General features: G+C 47.2%; 1 protein-coding gene across 2 annotated transcripts in view; it reads right to left on the bottom strand.

Annotated features, from left to right (window-relative positions):
* The window catches only part of LCP2 (lymphocyte cytosolic protein 2), a 44,991-nt gene extending 29,053 nt beyond the window's left edge, over positions 1-15,938 (bottom strand). For both annotated transcript variants that reach the window (XM_046668327.1, XM_046668328.1), the window contains exons 1-3: positions 15,661-15,938; positions 11,491-11,553; positions 6,590-6,636 (exon numbers count right to left, since the gene is read on the bottom strand). In XM_046668327.1, coding sequence (XP_046524283.1) covers positions 6,590-6,636; positions 11,491-11,553; positions 15,661-15,738 — 188 coding nt within the window. In that variant the 5' untranslated portion in view covers positions 15,739-15,938. The remainder of the gene's footprint in view (positions 1-6,589; positions 6,637-11,490; positions 11,554-15,660) is intronic.
* Between the last annotated feature and the right edge of the window lie 690 nt (positions 15,939-16,628).

Here is a 16,628-nt window from a genome sequence, read left to right as displayed (position 1 = left end):
GGAGGAGGAGTTCGAGGAGATGGAGGGGGAGGAAGGAGAAGAAACTTTATAATTATGAAGGGAGAGCGGAAGCAGAATGAGGTGTCTCAGTCTATCTTGAAGTGTTTCCTAGGATTCTCCCAGGAGACCCAGGGCTCCCATTCAACGGTCCCTTGTGCTTCACCAACTGCAGGTGGAAGCACAGTAGTGGGTCTTGAAATCAACTTTGCTGGTCACGCAGAAATAAGGAAGAAAGACAGGCTGGCAGGCAGAAAGGAAGGCAGGAAGGGAAGGCAGGGAGGTAGGGAGGGAGGGAAGAAGGAAGGAAGGAAACAGAAAGAGCAGAAAATATCAGAGCTCATAATGCACAGGAAGGGTAGGTGTTATTTTGTGAACATTCTATTTCAGTGCCTGTGTCGTCACACGTGTAGTTGTGTGCCAGCTTATGATGTGAAATGTATTTTCAGCCACAGCTCACGTAGTCAGGGCTTTAGGTCAGCTTTACTTCTCTCCTTCTTACAGGTTCTCCCACAGTGGGAGGCTTGCTTGCTCAACTCCAATTTCAGAGGGCATGACGCACACACAACTGTCCCAGGCCCAGAATTGGGCAGAAGTCTGACTTTGCTTAACACTGTCCTCCGGACACCCTCCTCCAACTCTCCCTCCTGTCGCACTGCCTCTCTCTCCTCAGACATCACCTCTGTCACCCCCTGCTCCAGGCCCCCCAGCACACCTTCTCACTCTGGCTCTTTCTCTGCATTTCATCCTTCTTTAAAAGAGTTAGTGTTCCACCTTTATAGGTCAGCCTCCTTGAACCAAGAGCCGAACCTTCCAAAGTTCTGTCCTTGTCGCGTGAGAAGACGGGGAGAAGCCAAGATGTTGTATCTTGGGACTCAGGAAGGGAGCTTCCATCATCATCTCAGGCCTCAGCGGAGAACCACGCACGAGTGGGCAGGAGATAAGAATTTGAGGGCCTAGCCTCGTCTCCCTGCTTCTCAGCTGTGTCCCCACCCCTACAATTTTCCCTGTATTACTTTACTTGTGCTTCACAATCATTTTGTATGGTAGACAAGTAGAATTATTCTCATTTTTACCAACAAGGCAAGCAAGGCTCTGAGAGAGGTATTTGTCAAAGGCCACACGACAAGTTTTAATAAGGAGCTGAGCCAGGAAGTCAAATTTTCTGGTGTTGTGTTGGGGAGAAGGAGGGACCATTGGTAGAGAGGAGGCACTTTCCATGTGGGGAATCCCTGGCCAGAGATTAGTCAATGAATGGGAGACAGAAGGAGCGTGTGGGAGATAGACCTGTCACTGTTTCGATTCTGCTGAGGGCTGGGCACGTTCTTTAATGGGCACAAGAATGTCTGTTTACCTCTGGGTCTCTCCCTCCCTCCTTCCTTCCTCCTTTCCTGTCTTCTCTAGCTCAGGTAGGCGCTGAGTAGATGAGACAGGAGGTCGTCTCTGCTGTTAGGAGGTCACACAAATAAACAGGTATTCCTGCATTACTTCTCTGATTGGGTCTTAGCTTTTCCCAGCCTAATTCCACGACTGGTAATGGGCACAACGAGAACTTAGAAAGAGAATCGACCAACGCCTATCTGTTGCCTACGCCGCTGCTCCATCACTCCCCTTTCCTTGTTTTCCAAAGTTACACAGATTTAAATATAAAACTTATAACACGTTTTTCAAAAAAAATAAACTCCAAATGGGCATCAGCAGATTTTAGCATGTATTCCACTGATTTAAACAGATCATGCTAAGCTATACCATGGATCTTAAGCTAGACCTTCCAAAGGAAGGCTTCGTTGTTTTATTTAAAAACCCTTCATTACAGAACTTGGGGTCTCTGTGGGAGGAACTATGTCCTGAGAGAGTGACTCTATCTGCACACACAGAAACCCTTCTCACCAGAATCTGCCTTCTTACAAAATCTATTTAAGACTGATTTTTTTTTTTTTTTTGCACTGGGGAAGGAAATGGAGCTATTCAGAGGAGTATAATCTTGTTTTGGTCTGCTGGTACATAAACACAATTTCTTTTCCATGGCCCTTCAGGGTAATGATCACAGCAAATGAACCCGTGCACAAGGGAATGAGACAAATAAATATTGAATATCTATGTGCGTTAAGGACAGCGTCAGGCAATTTATGTGGGCTGCTCCTTTCATATCCACTGGTCCCTGAGAGTTACTTCTTTTCTCCTCTCTAGAGGAGGAAACTGAGGCTCGGAGTGTTGAAATGACTGCCCAGCCTCCCACAGCTGGGGGGAGGCAGAGCCCACCTCAGAACCTGGAGCTCCCTCACTCCAAAGCCCATGCCTTGTCTTCTTCAATGCTCCCTCGGTAGCAGGATAGAATAATCAGTAAAAACTTCAGATTGTGCTCATTGGGATTTTGCATGAAATAATAAGAATAGCTAACACCTCTTCAGTGCATATTATGATGTCCCCATTATTTCCTCGAACTTTCCCCCGTTTCACAGATGAGAAAGCTGAGGCTCAGGGAACTCAGATAGCTTGTCCACAGACTCACGCTGGTGAGTGGAGGAATCGGGTCTCAAATAGTCCTACCTCGGAACTCACACTTTTACTCACTAAGTTCTCCTGTCTACCTGTTCGTCCCTACAATAATAACTTGTAAAATGAGAAGCCCCCAGGGTCCCTATAACTCTTCATTTTATAGACTAGGAAACTGAGGCTGGTCTACGGACTTGCCCCAGGCACAGAGATCATCAGAAGCAGAGCTGGAATCGGTCCTTGTACCTCTCTGCGAGAGAGAGGGTAGCTCTGAGTCACCCAATCAGGGCAGCCTGGACTCTCCCTGGAGGCCTCCCTCATTGCTCCTCATGTTCACCCTTCCTGTTCCATGGGCCTCATAGCTTGTCTGGGGCACACATTCAAACATATTGGAGGGGGATTGTACAGGCCAAGTTGTGGTTTCAGCTTTCAAATAACTAAAGAAATGTCCCACCCCTACCCTACCCACAACACGAGTTTACAATCGTTGGTCTACACTAACTAGCAGCCACTTCTCACCCCACCTCCTTCTCCAGGCACTCAAACATAGCTTGAGACATCAGCTGAGCTCAGCCTTAAGATGAAAAGGGATCTTCCAAGCTGAAAGTGACTTCCTTATCTCTTTCCTTCTACTGCTCTGATTAAGTCTCCTCCTTCGTGTCTTCATGGCCACAGCCCTAGGCGAGGCTCCCATCGCCCATAGTGGGATCATGTCCACCATCTCCTAACTTGCTTCCATGCCTCCAGCTCCCTCATCTAGGTCATCTCTACACTGCTGTGGAGAGAGCCAAGACACAAGATCGACCTCAATGTTCCCCCTGGTGCACACACTTCACTAACACCCTCAGACTCCTTTAGCACAGCTCACAGGACCCTTCTAAAGTGTGACCTCTCGTTCTATCCTTTTTGCTTTCCACTACCCCATGTATATGCCCCAGGCACTCTGACCCATTTGCAGTTCCATTAAACACACTGATGGCCCTCTGATGCCTTTGCAATATGTTCCCCATTCCTGGAATGTCCTTCAACCCATGTGACCACTCCTGGTATATTTCAAGATCCATCTTAGGTTCCCTTCCTCCCAGAAGTCTTCCCTGAATGCCATGAGAAAAATTACCTTCCTACTCCCATTGAAGTTGCACGTGCATGTGCACAGCGCTGTTGTAATTATAGCATAATTGCTTCATTTGTATATCTGACCCTCCCTTTAGAATGTGAGTGTCCTGAGGTGGGGATGCTGTCTCTTATCTTCGTAGCCTGAGTAATTAAGAAAGGCTGACACATTGTAGGTATCCAGTAGCTGTTCATTAAATGAATGAAGTATTAATATTGTATGGGAACCAGGAGATGCAAACTCAAATGCCTTCATGGGCCAAGTATATATATATAGACCCGCATAGCTTCCATTTCTGGTACTCGTCGTTCCTCTGTGTGGATCCAGATTTACATATGGTATTATGACCCTTCTGACTGAAGGACTTTCTTTAACATTTGTTGTCATGTAGGTCAGCTGGTAATGAATTCTTTCAGATTTTGTGTGTCTGAAAAAGTCTCTATTTTGCCTTTATTTCTGAAAGGTGTTTTGCTGGGTATTGAACTCCAGGTTGACGATTTTTCCTTCAGTGCTTTGAAACACCCTTCCACTATCTTCTCACTTGCACTGTTTCTGATGAGAAATCTGCTGTCATCCTCATCTGTTCTTCTGTACGTAATATGTCTTTTTCCTCTGACTGCTTTTAAGATTTTCTCTTTATCATTGGTTTTGAGCAATTCGATTATTTTGTACCTTGGGCTATGATGTATCTGGTAGTTTCCTGCCAGTTTCTTGGGCTTGGAGTTTGTTGAGCCTCTTGGATCTGTGGGCTTATCATTTTCATCCAACTTGGACAATTTTCAGCCACTATTTCTTCAAATATTTTACATCTGTCTCTCCAACTCCCTCTCCACATGCACACTCTTTCCTCTCCTTCGGAGTTTAATTCCACATGTATTAAGCTGCCCTACAAGTTCCCTGATGCTCTTTTCATTGTTTTATTTTAATTGTTTTCTCTCTGTGTTTCATTTTGGATAGTTTCCACTGCTGCATCTTCATGTTTACTAACACTTTCTTCTGCAGGGTCTAATCTGCTGTTATTTGGGTATGTAGTTAAGTTACTTGGGAACAGTTTGATTTTTTTTTTTTCAGTTTTTCTCTTAAGACTCGCTAGGCAGGACCAGAGCAGTTTTAGACTAGGGCTAATTATTCCCCTACTGAGGCAAGGTCCTTCTGTGCACTCTACCCAATGACTGTGAATCTGGAGTTTTTCCAGTCTGCCTGGTAGAAACAGACACCATTTCTGGCCCTGTGACTGGCTGCTGTTTCCTAAGATCCTGTTGGGTGGTTCTTTGGGGGTAGTCTCCTTATATACATGCACTGATCAGCACTCTGCTGAAGAGGGACCCTCTGCAGTTGTCCAGGACATTTACTCATGCAGCTCTCTCCTCTCAGGTACCCCTTTAATGAACTCTAGACTCCTTGACCCTCAGCTGTCTCTTCAACTCAAGGAGTTCACTAGACTCCACCTGTGTACGCTGTTCCTTGTGCCAAGGCCTGGAGACTCTCTCAAAGCTGTGAGAGATCACCTCATTTGTTTTCCATGTCTTAGTATCTGATGTCCAGTGTCTTGAAAACTGCTGCTTCATGTATTCTGTCTGGTTATTTGGTTGCTTCAGATGGGAGGTAAATCTGGACTCTATTACTTCTTGTTGGTCAGAAAGCCAAAGTCTCCATGCATATGATATGAATGGTTGATGCACCTTAAGATAATCCCTTAGGAAGTGGTGGACCATGTGAAGTGGGGAGCACAAAGCCCATCTAAACAGGGTGGCAGATACTCAGATCCAGCTGAATGTTCCCACAACAGACTATGAGCCCTGGATTACCACATCTTCCATTTGTTTCTAGAAAAGCTGGAGTTTCTGGAAGATTTCTTCATTTTAAAACATTATGTTGACCAAACTTAACATGTCTGCGAGTTGGCTTTGCCCACCTGCCACCAAATCTGATCTGTGTGTTAAGGTCTCTCCTTTACATAGACCTGTGATCCTTTTCTAGAGAATCACCGTTCTGTACTCATAGAAATTTTCTGTATCAAATGTGTCACATAAAACTGATATTTCTAGCTGCTTTTGATAAATTTAAAGATTGGGCAGCATTGGGTCCACATTGACTGGAGCTAAGTAGGTGCTCATTTCTTTGGATGGAGAATATGTTTCTAATTTGCCACAATCTCCACTACTCCTTATTGTTTCACCAACAATGACACTTTGTGGTGATTACCTTTTTTATCATCATAATTGTGCCATTATTTTTCTTATAGTGAAGAAATATTTCCCCATAACCATGTTTTATTCAAAGGTGGTAAAATGAAAGCAAAATTGATAGGGCTTTGTATTTCTCAACCTGGCCCATTTTGCACATTTATATCACCTGCCTGGCTCCTGTAAACATTTGAGTATGAGAGACTTTTACTAGAGGGGTGGAAAACACATCGCATGATATGCACAAAGCAGCTTCCCATTTCAGCACCCATGTCAGACATCAGTAATGGATCACGCCCACCTTTCCCTAGGACTCTTCTCAACACAACGCCCCTGACAGACATTCCCAAGCAGTTAGTACTGGCAGACAAAATGATGTCCATTGCCACCCTTCATCTGGGCCAACTCATTTTACTGAGGTGAAAACTAAGGTCCAGAAAACATAAGCTATCACTGAGTCGGTGATGACACCATGATGAAACCTCAGGTCTCTTGATTTTGGTGCTATTTTCACAGGCCCAAACCACCCCACTTGGGAGAGAGGAAATGAAAACATGGTCCAGAGTCAGGCTTCTCTTTGGCAAGAGCAGCCAACACACCAACTTGCCTAGTCTGTTACTTCCTTTTCCTCATAACTTCTCTTCCCCACCCCCTGCCCTTGCCGTCACCCTTCCTGCTCGCTTTCCTATTTCAAACCAACAGTGATAGATAACTGACTCAGCTCCCCCTGGATTACTCCCCATTCCAACCTCTCTTTGCTCCCCAAACCACCCAAGCAATCAGGGGGGATACTTACGGCACCCGGAGCTTAGGGAACTTCTGGATGTCATTTTCTGTCAGATTCTGAAATGAAGACACAGGCAAGTTACAACCCACAAGAAGGAGTCTGGGCCAGGTGAATAGAGCACGAAACAATAGAGAGTGGTGGGGACTGCAGCAAACTGAAGAGTGCACCCATACCTACCTACCCAAAGTAAGCAGCTTCTAGATGTTGCATAAAAGCCTGTGGGCTTGGTGTTGCCAGATCTACTTCTTCAAAGGGAATCCTAAATTCTAGATATTGGGTGAAGTTACCCAAGTTCTAGATATTAACAAAAGATTTAACTTAAGAAAACAAATACTATGAGAGCTAAATTGTGGGACCAAAGAGAAGTTGTTTTGTGGGCGGCATTTGGCCATGTTGGGACATCTCCCCTCGGATTTTATCCCAGACCTCAGGCCCCTCTCAGTCTCTGTATGGGGCACCTGTGAGAAGCCAGCCTGGAGAAGGAATCTGTGCCTCTTATGCCACCATCACACCCCAAAAGCCTCCTTAATCAGAGTTATTGGTAGAATTCTCTAGATGTGGGGCTACAATAAAGAGACTTTCCTGAGGGAACTGAGGGGAAAGGGGAAAGAAACTCGTATTTGTGAAGAACTGACTGTGGCCTCTGCTTACAGCACCTTAACTAAGCCTCACGTCAACGTGTAGTGTAGGAACTGTCAGTGTTCCCATTTCACAGGGAAGAAAGCTGAGGTTCAGGGATGTTCAGGGAATTCAAGCTTCTAGGTGACAGAGCTGGGGCTGGAGCCTTGCTCTGTGGCCTCCAGTCTATTTTTCTCCTCCAAGCATCCATCGTCCCTGTCCAAGCCCTTTGAGGGTCCAGGTGGCCTATGTTGAAGGGGACATGGGAGGGGAGGCTGAAAGAAGAAGGCATCTTGGAAGGAGGAGGGGAGGTAGGGGGGCCAATATTGGGAACAGAAAAGAGTGTGGGCACACTTTCCATAGACCCAATGCTGAGCCAGAGAAGGGGTTCCACTGACATTCTAATTACAGCCAGAAGGCTGGGTGCTTATGGTGGGAGCTCTGGAGGCAGACAGGCTGGGTTCGAATCTTAGTTCACTTAGCAGCTGTCTGATTTGGGGCACACACTTAGCCTCTCTGAGCCTCAGTTCCCTTATCTGTAAAATGGGGATCATTATAATAATAGTGGCCACCTTTCAAGGGTCATGAGGCTAGAACGAGATGGTGTATATCATGTGCTTGGCATCCTGCCGGACACATCCCATGTGAGTGAGAAACAGGGGAATTAGATGAGTGATTACTACCCCAGGGGAGCAGCTGGGGTCTGGCCAGCTCTCGGAGGTCAGTGTCTTTACTTTTCCCACTCTGGGCTGGGAGCTGCCCGGCAGGATGTTTGATGCTCCCTGGGAAGAGCTGGGCACGCTTCCCTTTGAGCCCGGCCGACACTGGGGCTGGGGCGCCTTAGCAATGTGCTTGCTGGACTCATCTGTTCCAGCTCTTAGGAGCAGTGTCTGACCCAGTCCCCATACCAGACCACCTACGGCCGGGTTGGGGCAGGAGTCTGCCAAGAGTCCTGAGAGAATCAGGCTTTTGGTCAAGCTTAATATCTTCTTCTTTTTTTTTTTTTTAACATCACTGAGCAGTGGCTTCTCCTCCCTCCAGAACAAGCCCCTCTCAGGGACGTGCTGTGACTCATATTCAGTGTGTGGCATGACCTGTGAGGGCTTCCTGGGGATTGCCCGAGGGACGATAGCTGAGTACTGGGAGCTGGCTGCCGCCTTCTGTTTTGCTGAGTTGAGGACATAAGCTCAGGGAATTTGGGGACGAGAGTGAAGGAGAAGGTAGGCGTGAGCATGGCCAGAGACACAGAGGAACAGGATGTTAGCAAAAAGAAAAGCCTTCAGAACAGGGACAGGAACTGAAAGGAAAGGTAAGAGAGGTTTAAACAGGATTTTTGGAGAGTTTTGCTGTGTCCTCTACCTCCTTCAAAACCCGGCTGCAAACTCTGGTTACTCGTACGATGGCTGGAGTGAGACGGGTGGCTTTGCAGCAGTATGTTTATATGCTGAGGGTGACCTCAAGAGGGGCAGGAGAGGGAAGAGAGTGGCAAATTGGCCTTGCCAGGAGAGGCAATATGGCAGACGCCGCTGCTCGCCGCCCAAGATCCACCCTCTCTTTCACCCTTACTGGCAAGACCTGGATTTTGTGCAGGGCAGTAAATGTGCCCAATTCAAAATATTTGACACCCTCGACTCCCCTGCAGATGGCTGAGGTCACAGGACTGAGTTGCGGCTGGTGAGTTCTAACCTGAAGGCTACAGGACAGAGCTTCTGGAAAAGTTGCCCTGAAAGCAAGGGGCGATGCATTCCCCACACACTTTTGCACCTTCCCCTCTTTACCCCGCCCCCCTCCACCTGAATGCAGATGTGTTGCCTAGAGATGGAGTAGCCATCTTGCACACACTAGCACAGAAGCCACGGGCTTTTTCCAGGGGCCAGATGGGGCCTTGATGACTTCCTTCAGCGGCTCACCAGCCCCCAGCGCCCACCTCTAGATGTCTTATCACTTAAGAAGGATAAACCCCTAGTTGGTTAAGCCACTGTGGTTTCTGTTACAGGAGGCCACACGCCTTCCTAACTGACACAGGTTCTGAGCACATTTCCTCCTCTTCTTCAACTTTCTGGAAGCATAGCAACCCCATTCCCCACCAGACGAGTTCCCACCCTTCTCTTTGGAAAACAAAAATGGCAGCAAAACAGATTCACGGGAGCTGCTGTCTCCTACACTGAGGAAGAAGGAAAGGCTGGACGGAAGGAAGGAAGGATGACAGACTAGGGCCTTCCACTTCTGCCTTCAACGGCAGAATGGTCCTGGATATTATCAAACAGATGAGAAATTAGAGCTCAGATCAGAGCTTAAATTGTACCCAGAGCCCCTGGGGTGGGAGTGCGTTTCAGCTGAAGTTACCTCTAAACATGCCAGTTGCTAGGCCAGGCCCCAGGTTCTGCTCCCTGCTCTCGTGGGTCCTAACATCCCTCTTTCCACTTCCTCCTTTGCATATAATGAGCAGAGCACACAGTCTTCTCTCAGGGCCTGACAGGTCCCAGATATTGGAGCAGAGGAGACAAAGCTGCTTGGAAACCGTCTCTCCATCAAGGAAACAACCCCATCCTAACAGGCCTGAAGCTTGCACGGGGAGTGTTGGGGGAACTCACAGAGCTGGAAGGGACTGTCAACTGCTATGACCCAGCCCAACGTGCTCATCTCAGTTAGTAGAGGAAGGAGCAAGGGGAGGCTCAGAGAGGCAAGTGCTTGTTCAAGGTGACTCAGGCCATCAGAGCCGCAACCAGGACCGTCCTCAAGAAAGATGTCTTACTCCCTTTCCACTCAGCCCTGCTAAGTGTCTTCTCAGTGCTGGAGGCACCAGAAGGAAACATCCAGGTTCAGCAGTAATTTGCAAGAACAGCAACAACAACAACTCTACGACTTCTATCAGCTCAAAGCTCAGTATGAAGAAATAGCATCATAAAAACCACACAGTGTTAGATTAAATTACATGTGTGCTTGAGTCCAATTACTAGGGGCACGACGTCGAACAAATCACATCACAGCTCTGTACACGTTTCCTCAATTGCAAATGAGGTGGTTGGAGCCTTTCTGAAATAAAACAAGCTTCTGGAAGGCAGAAATCACATCTTTATCATCTCTATATTCCCAACACATGGCACAGGCCAGTGTGTAAAGGGAGCTCAGGAAAACGCTTGTCAAGGGAAGGGCTGGGTGAATGAAGGAATGATTTAGGGGGGACAGTGAATAAACACGTCTTCCACGGCACATGAAAGCAAAACTCAGACCAAAGCAGCACAAGCTTGGTCTCAGCATGAGACTTCAAAGCTGCCCAGAAAGGGACAGATGATTATGGGTCGTAGTGAGCTCACCATCGCTGAAGGAATTCAAGCAGATGTCAGTGGCAGAGATGCAGTATAGGGAATGGATTGGCGTGCTGGTGGAAAGCTAGAGCACATGACATGTCTGGCCCCTTCCAACCCAGTTCCCTCGCTGCTGCTGACCAGGCCTTGCAGGGAAACCAGCTTAGTTGCTCTTCTCACTTCAAATCAAACTGGGAACATCTACCCCATAGACCTTCGAAGTCTTGTTCCCACTTCTTTTGTAAAGGGTGAAGAAACGTGATCAGAAGAATGGATTGTCGCAGTTGGGTCTCTCTTCCCCATAGGCAAAGGTGTCATTTCAGGGGAAATGATCAGATGATCCCCAGCCACTCCCCAATCCTCTCTCCCCACCGTTAGAGCCACCTCCCTTTTCACTTAATGACTTAGTCCTTAATACACGACTGCATATTAGTCTCATGCTTAGAGCTTTTTGCAATTAATGGAGTGGAGAGAGCCATGTCACATGCGTGTTTACTCGGCACAAAACCAACTATGTGACTTTAGTAGAGAGAAAGAGGGATGTAATTGAAATAACGAGGGTGGTTCCACCGTTTATTCTACTCAGTGAGTACGTACCCCAAATGAAAGGAGGGCAAAAAGAATCTTCTATTCTCTCATCTGGTCTTTTTTTCTCCTTAGTTTTCTCAAGGTATGGATGGCATTTGAGCAGATTTTCAAGGTGTGTGTGTGTAACTCTACTTGGATTCCTCCTTATACTTTGACTTTAGAATGTGCCTTTTATCAGTGAAGGATCTGGGAGCTATCCTAAATAGCAGGATCCTGAGAGGTGATGAGAGAGGGGTTCATACAAAACTTCTGAAGGCAAAGGGCTGCATGGGGATCCTGAAGACAGGCATTGGCCCTGGACAGCCCTAGGGCCAGGGTAGACCAGTTGTCCCTGCACCATTAGCTAAAGTACAGAACAGCTTGGGTCTCAATGTGTTAAACTGGCCCCTCACTTACCAAAAACCGCGGCCCGTCGATGTGATGCTTTTTCACTGCCTTTTCGCAGTCCTTGTAGTTCAGCTGCAAACAGGACGGAAAGGTGCTGTCAGCAGCAGGCAGACTCATGGCCTTGGTTCCCCTCCCTTGCCTGCCCCAGAAGCTTAGCAATTTGTGGTATTGTGGCTAGCCAGACTCCCCCTTCCCTCCCCTGTTAACAGAGGGGCCCCGGCCCCACCTCAGCCCTGCTTTCACCAGCCCCTTGGGACTCTTGAGAAGGAGAAACTGCCTCAGTCTAAGGCTGTGGGGCCAAACCCTACAGAAAGACAGTGCCTTCAAGGCCACAAAGGGCTAGGCATATGCTCCCTGGGCACATAGAGCAGCTGAAAAGAAGAAAATAAATAGCATCCATCGTCTCGCCACCCGAAGACAACCTCGGTGAAAGAACGTTGAGATGTGCTTCTTTCAGTGCTTTTCTCTAAGCATATTTCTAAACACAATTGAGCTTATGATTTATATTCAATCTTGTTATCCCAACTTTTTCTTTTAAAATTACCCTAAAATGAAAACATAAATGTTGCCTCATATTGTTGGAAACTTACTTTAAATGTTATTATAATTTAATTTCCTTAATGCTGAACATTTAGGTTGTTTACCAAACTGCTGTTCCAATAATGATAATAGAAACTCTAATAACTATTGGATGCTCGTTGTATGGCGAGCACCGTGCTAAGTATTTAAACTGATCTTCCATCATTAATCCTCACATTTTTCAGACAGAGTCCAAGGTGCAGAAAGTTAAGTAACTTTCATGAGGTTCCATGGGTAGCAGGTGACAGAGGTGACAATTAGGCTTCAGAACAGGCTGGAACGTCTCTGTCAGGAATGTTCTCTTTTTTTTGTTAATAACGATAGAACTTCCGTACAGTAAGTAGGGTGACCAAATTTAAGTGCAGCTTAACAAACCACCCAGATCAAAATAGAGAACAACATGGATGTTCTTTTGCATACAGTTTTTTTCCTTCTATTTAAGATAAATTGTTTGAGCTAGATTCTCAGAATAGAGTCATAGGATCAACAGGATGACGGTTTTTAGGATCTTGGTTGCCTTCCCAAAGAGTTTCATCAGCCGACAGCTGTAGCAGGAGCCCATCCTGCCTTGCCCTCCGCAGCACTAGCATTTGCACTGGAAACATCTCTAAATTTGATGTTTCAGGCTGGATATTTGTCCTGGAGAATTCTAGGTTCTCATCACAAGTGAGTCTCAGTTTGTGGAAGCCTTCTTTTGGGGAAAATTTAAAATCAGGGTCTTTTCTTATGGCCAACAAATCTAAAAAGTGAATACAATTGTTGCAACCTCTTAGCTTGAAAGGATGGGATGAATGTCAGAAAGCTTGGGGAAAGCAGATGCAGAGGGCAGTGCAGAAAGCAAGTGTCTGAGGAGCCCTTAGCATCCCTGTCCTCTCCACGCAGGGGCTGGAAATGGTTCTTGGGATATTCGACTGCCTTTAACTCATCATTTTCACTGTTATCATTATCAGACGAATCTCTGATTTTGCAAAGTGCTGATTTCGACTCTAGACAGATAGACAGCCCTGCAGACTGGGGCCTGCCTAGAAGTTTGATTCTGACCCAGTAGTGTCTGGGTCTGGAGGCTAGAATCTGTATTTTTAGCAAATACTTAGATGATTCTTATGAGCACCCAGCTTTGGTTGTCACTGGTCTAAGGCAGGTACCTGGGGTTGTAGATGGGACAACTGAGGTCCAGAGAGGGAAAGAGATTGGCTTAAAGTCACACAGTGAGTTGGGAACACAGCTGGGATTAGAACCCATGGCTGTGAGCCAGTGCCTCTTCACTGCATGGCCCTGGGATGCTCTCCTGCCAAGTCAAAAGGAATTGGAGGGGTTAAAGAAATGTAAAACATGACCTCAGTCCTCAGGGACTTACATCCCAGACAGGGGATGAGCTTTGTGTATCTGAGACAATAAGACACAAAGGCCTGCCAGGCTGCAAGGGTGTCCCCAGCTAGGGTCCAGTTAATAGAGAAGGAAAAAAGGAACATGACAGTGAATTGGCCCCCTCTCTCTGCTGAATGCTTCACACACGTAATTTCCTTTAATTCTCCCAACAATCACATGAAGTAGTTACTGTTGGTATCTCTATTTTACTGATGAGGAAGTTGAGGCACAGAGAGGTGAAGTAACTAAGGAAAAGTCACCAAGCTAGCAGGTGGCAGAGCCAGGATTCAAACCAATGTGCGTCTGACTCCAGAGCTGGGTGGGCCTGATCCCGCTGCTTCATTAGAAATTGCCCCTGCCCCCTGCTTCTTTAAAGTAGGACATTTGATGGTTAAGATCCATCCCCAAATGACTGCGTGATCAGTTCACTTGGCATTTTCTCCCTGGGGGAACTGAGGCACTTGGGATTTGAAGGCTGTCTGGGTCTCTGGGGGGCTGGGACTTCTCAGATCATAGATTTCGCTCACTCTCTTCGTTCCTGCCATCGCTTCTTTTATACTGGGAGGGGGAACCTGTCCCAGTGCTGCGGACTTGTCCCGAGGTCTAGGGTCTCCAGGAGGAAAGCTCTCCCTTCCCCCAGCTCAGGCAGAGAGCCATCTCCCAGAATCACCCCCGACCTATAGTCCATTGCCTGGCCTGAAGGGAACTTTCCCCAGGGGCTCTTCTGTTGCTCAACTGGGCTGTGTAACTCTCCATCTCACACTGGAGAAGGCTGTCTGTGTCTCTCGGCCTGCCCCCGGCTTTACCTCCCTATTTCTCAATTCTTTCCTCCCTTCTTTATTGAGCTAACATGCCACTTGATAGCATCTTGGCAAATTTCGCCTTGTTGTCAGAGTTTATTTGGTCTACATTTAAGAGAAGTATTTAGAAACATCCTCAGAAGTCAGTTGTTCAACGATCTTTGCACCCACAATGCTGAAACCTAAGTTTATTATGAGCTTTTGGAGGGAAAAAGAACAGAAACAAGATGCACAAAAAGCAGAAAATAACAGGATCTGTGGGCTGTGCCTCTGTCATGTCACACCCAATTCAGTATTTTCACATTTTTCTTCTTTAGGTTGGGGAAGGACAGTCATGACTACAAGTACCTTGGTACTCTGTAGACCCAGGTTCAGCTGGTTTGCCCACATCGTATGCGTCCTGGGGAGCCTATTCCACCCCCAGAAAAAACAGACAGTTGACTTAGGTGACCTCTAAGGTCTTGACTTTAAAATCTCATCTTTATAACGATCTGGAGTGCCAAGTGAATTTGATGCCTGCATCCGGGGGAGGGGTGTTAGAAGCTCAAATGTCCCTCACAAGACTTTTCATCCCTTGGACAGTGATAGAGGCTCCATAACTGAGTCATGTGGCTTGGGATCTGCCCAAGAAGGTGTTTGACCTGTAGTCCCACCAACAGATGACCAAGTATGTTGATCCTTGAGCATCTCTCCCAAGGCTGGAAGGCAGGACAGAAACGCTCTGCCTGGCAAACCTCCTCTTCTGTAGGTGCCTCAGTTTCTCAAGCCATAACCTAGGGCTCATGTCAGTTTTCTGGCTGCCTCATCAGACCCTCATAAAGCTCTAATGCGACTCTGTCCCATGTAAAGGCTTGACGAGCTGTCTTTCAGGGTCATGGGCATTGACTGCCCAGACACCAACTCCAGCATTGTCATCACAGCCTCTCCAACCCTCCTACCCTGGCTTTTCTTTCTTCTACCCCCATGACTCCATTTCTCCCCTTTCTAGTAAGTAGCCTTGATCTTACTCGTGGTTACAGCTGTTCTGAGTCTCAGAGCATGGACTTTGAGACCAGACAGGCGTGACTGGAATCCCGCCTCTGTCATTTGCAGTCCCTGGGGCTTTGGGCCATTCAACCTCTGAGCCCCGGTCACAACAATCCTGGAGAGTGTTAAATGGGATAGTGCCTGTAGAACACAAACTCAAACCCTGGCACGTAGTAGGTACACAGTCACTTCAGATACTCCCTTCTTTCCAGAACGCATTGCCAGGAAAGCTCAGTGGTATATGTGTGTCTACATGGCACTGGCTCAATGGTGAGGTTCCGGGCGGTGGAAGCTCCACTGCTATCTTTTACAGCTCTCACGCTCTGCCCGGACTCCATCTTCCAGCCTCTGCCCAGCCCACCGAGGGCATTGCCAGCCCTTCCACCAGCCAAAGAGCAAGACTCACCTTCTTGAAATAGTCTGCAAGGCTGTCGGAGTCCCAGGCTAGGACCTCGGAGCGAAAGGGCACGTTCTTCAACGCCATGGCTGCTCTCCCGGGCGAAGCTCACCAGCTGAGCCCCAGTGCTGCACCCATTGACCGAGATCCTCAAATCTGTGGAAAAGCGTGGAAGCGTCCTTGGCTCTTCCAACTCCCAGTCACCCTCTGGAACACCCTTGTTAGAGCAGATGTCTTTTCTGCTGTAACTAGATCCCAGAAAGCAACGGCTTCCTCCACGAACAAATATGGTCTCTTCTCAGAAAACGACTCAGCAAGTTTCCTTTACCACTTCCTCTGCTGGGCTCTAAGTAAGTAAACAAGGAAGGCTAGCTCTGGGGGCTGGAGAGACCGAGAGAGTGACAGGCTTGGTAATTCTCCACTGGCCCCAGCCACTCCAGCCCAGTGGGAGGCACGATGAAGGGGACTTCACTCCAAAGTGAGTCCAAGTACATTTCCATTAAAACTCCTGGCACCCATATGTCTACACTGCATTCCTGCTTGGCTGGGTCTTTGCAGATGAAAATCTATTTTGACGGTTGACCTAATATATAGACAATCTCCCACATCAGTGAGCCGCCAGGGGAAGGAGTGTGACCTTTTAACGCTTTCTAACCACCCCTCAGTCTCTCTTAAAAGGATGAAGTTGAGGTTGCCTTCAGTTGTCCCCGTATAATTATTAGGACAGGACTCTCGGTGAGCGAGTGAGTCAGGCACCCAGGGCTGACTAAGGGGCTGCAATGGGCAGACCTGGGCTTAATTTCTGATATGAGTGTTTCCATGCTGTGCAACCTCAGGCAAGCACTCAAAATCTAGGAATCTCAGTTTCCCTACCTGTAAAATAGGAAAACAGAGGAATTGCTTCATATGCACATAAAATTTAGATGCATTCAACTAGAAAAACTTGAAGGGAAAAAATTAAAAGTAAAAGGAGCCAG

Source organism: Equus quagga, chromosome 7, assembly GCF_021613505.1.
Source record: "Equus quagga isolate Etosha38 chromosome 7, UCLA_HA_Equagga_1.0, whole genome shotgun sequence".
In the NCBI taxonomy this organism is placed as follows: domain Eukaryota; kingdom Metazoa; phylum Chordata; class Mammalia; order Perissodactyla; family Equidae; genus Equus; species Equus quagga.
Note: the sequence above shows the minus strand (reverse complement) of the source record. Positions and strands in the feature narration are given on the sequence as shown.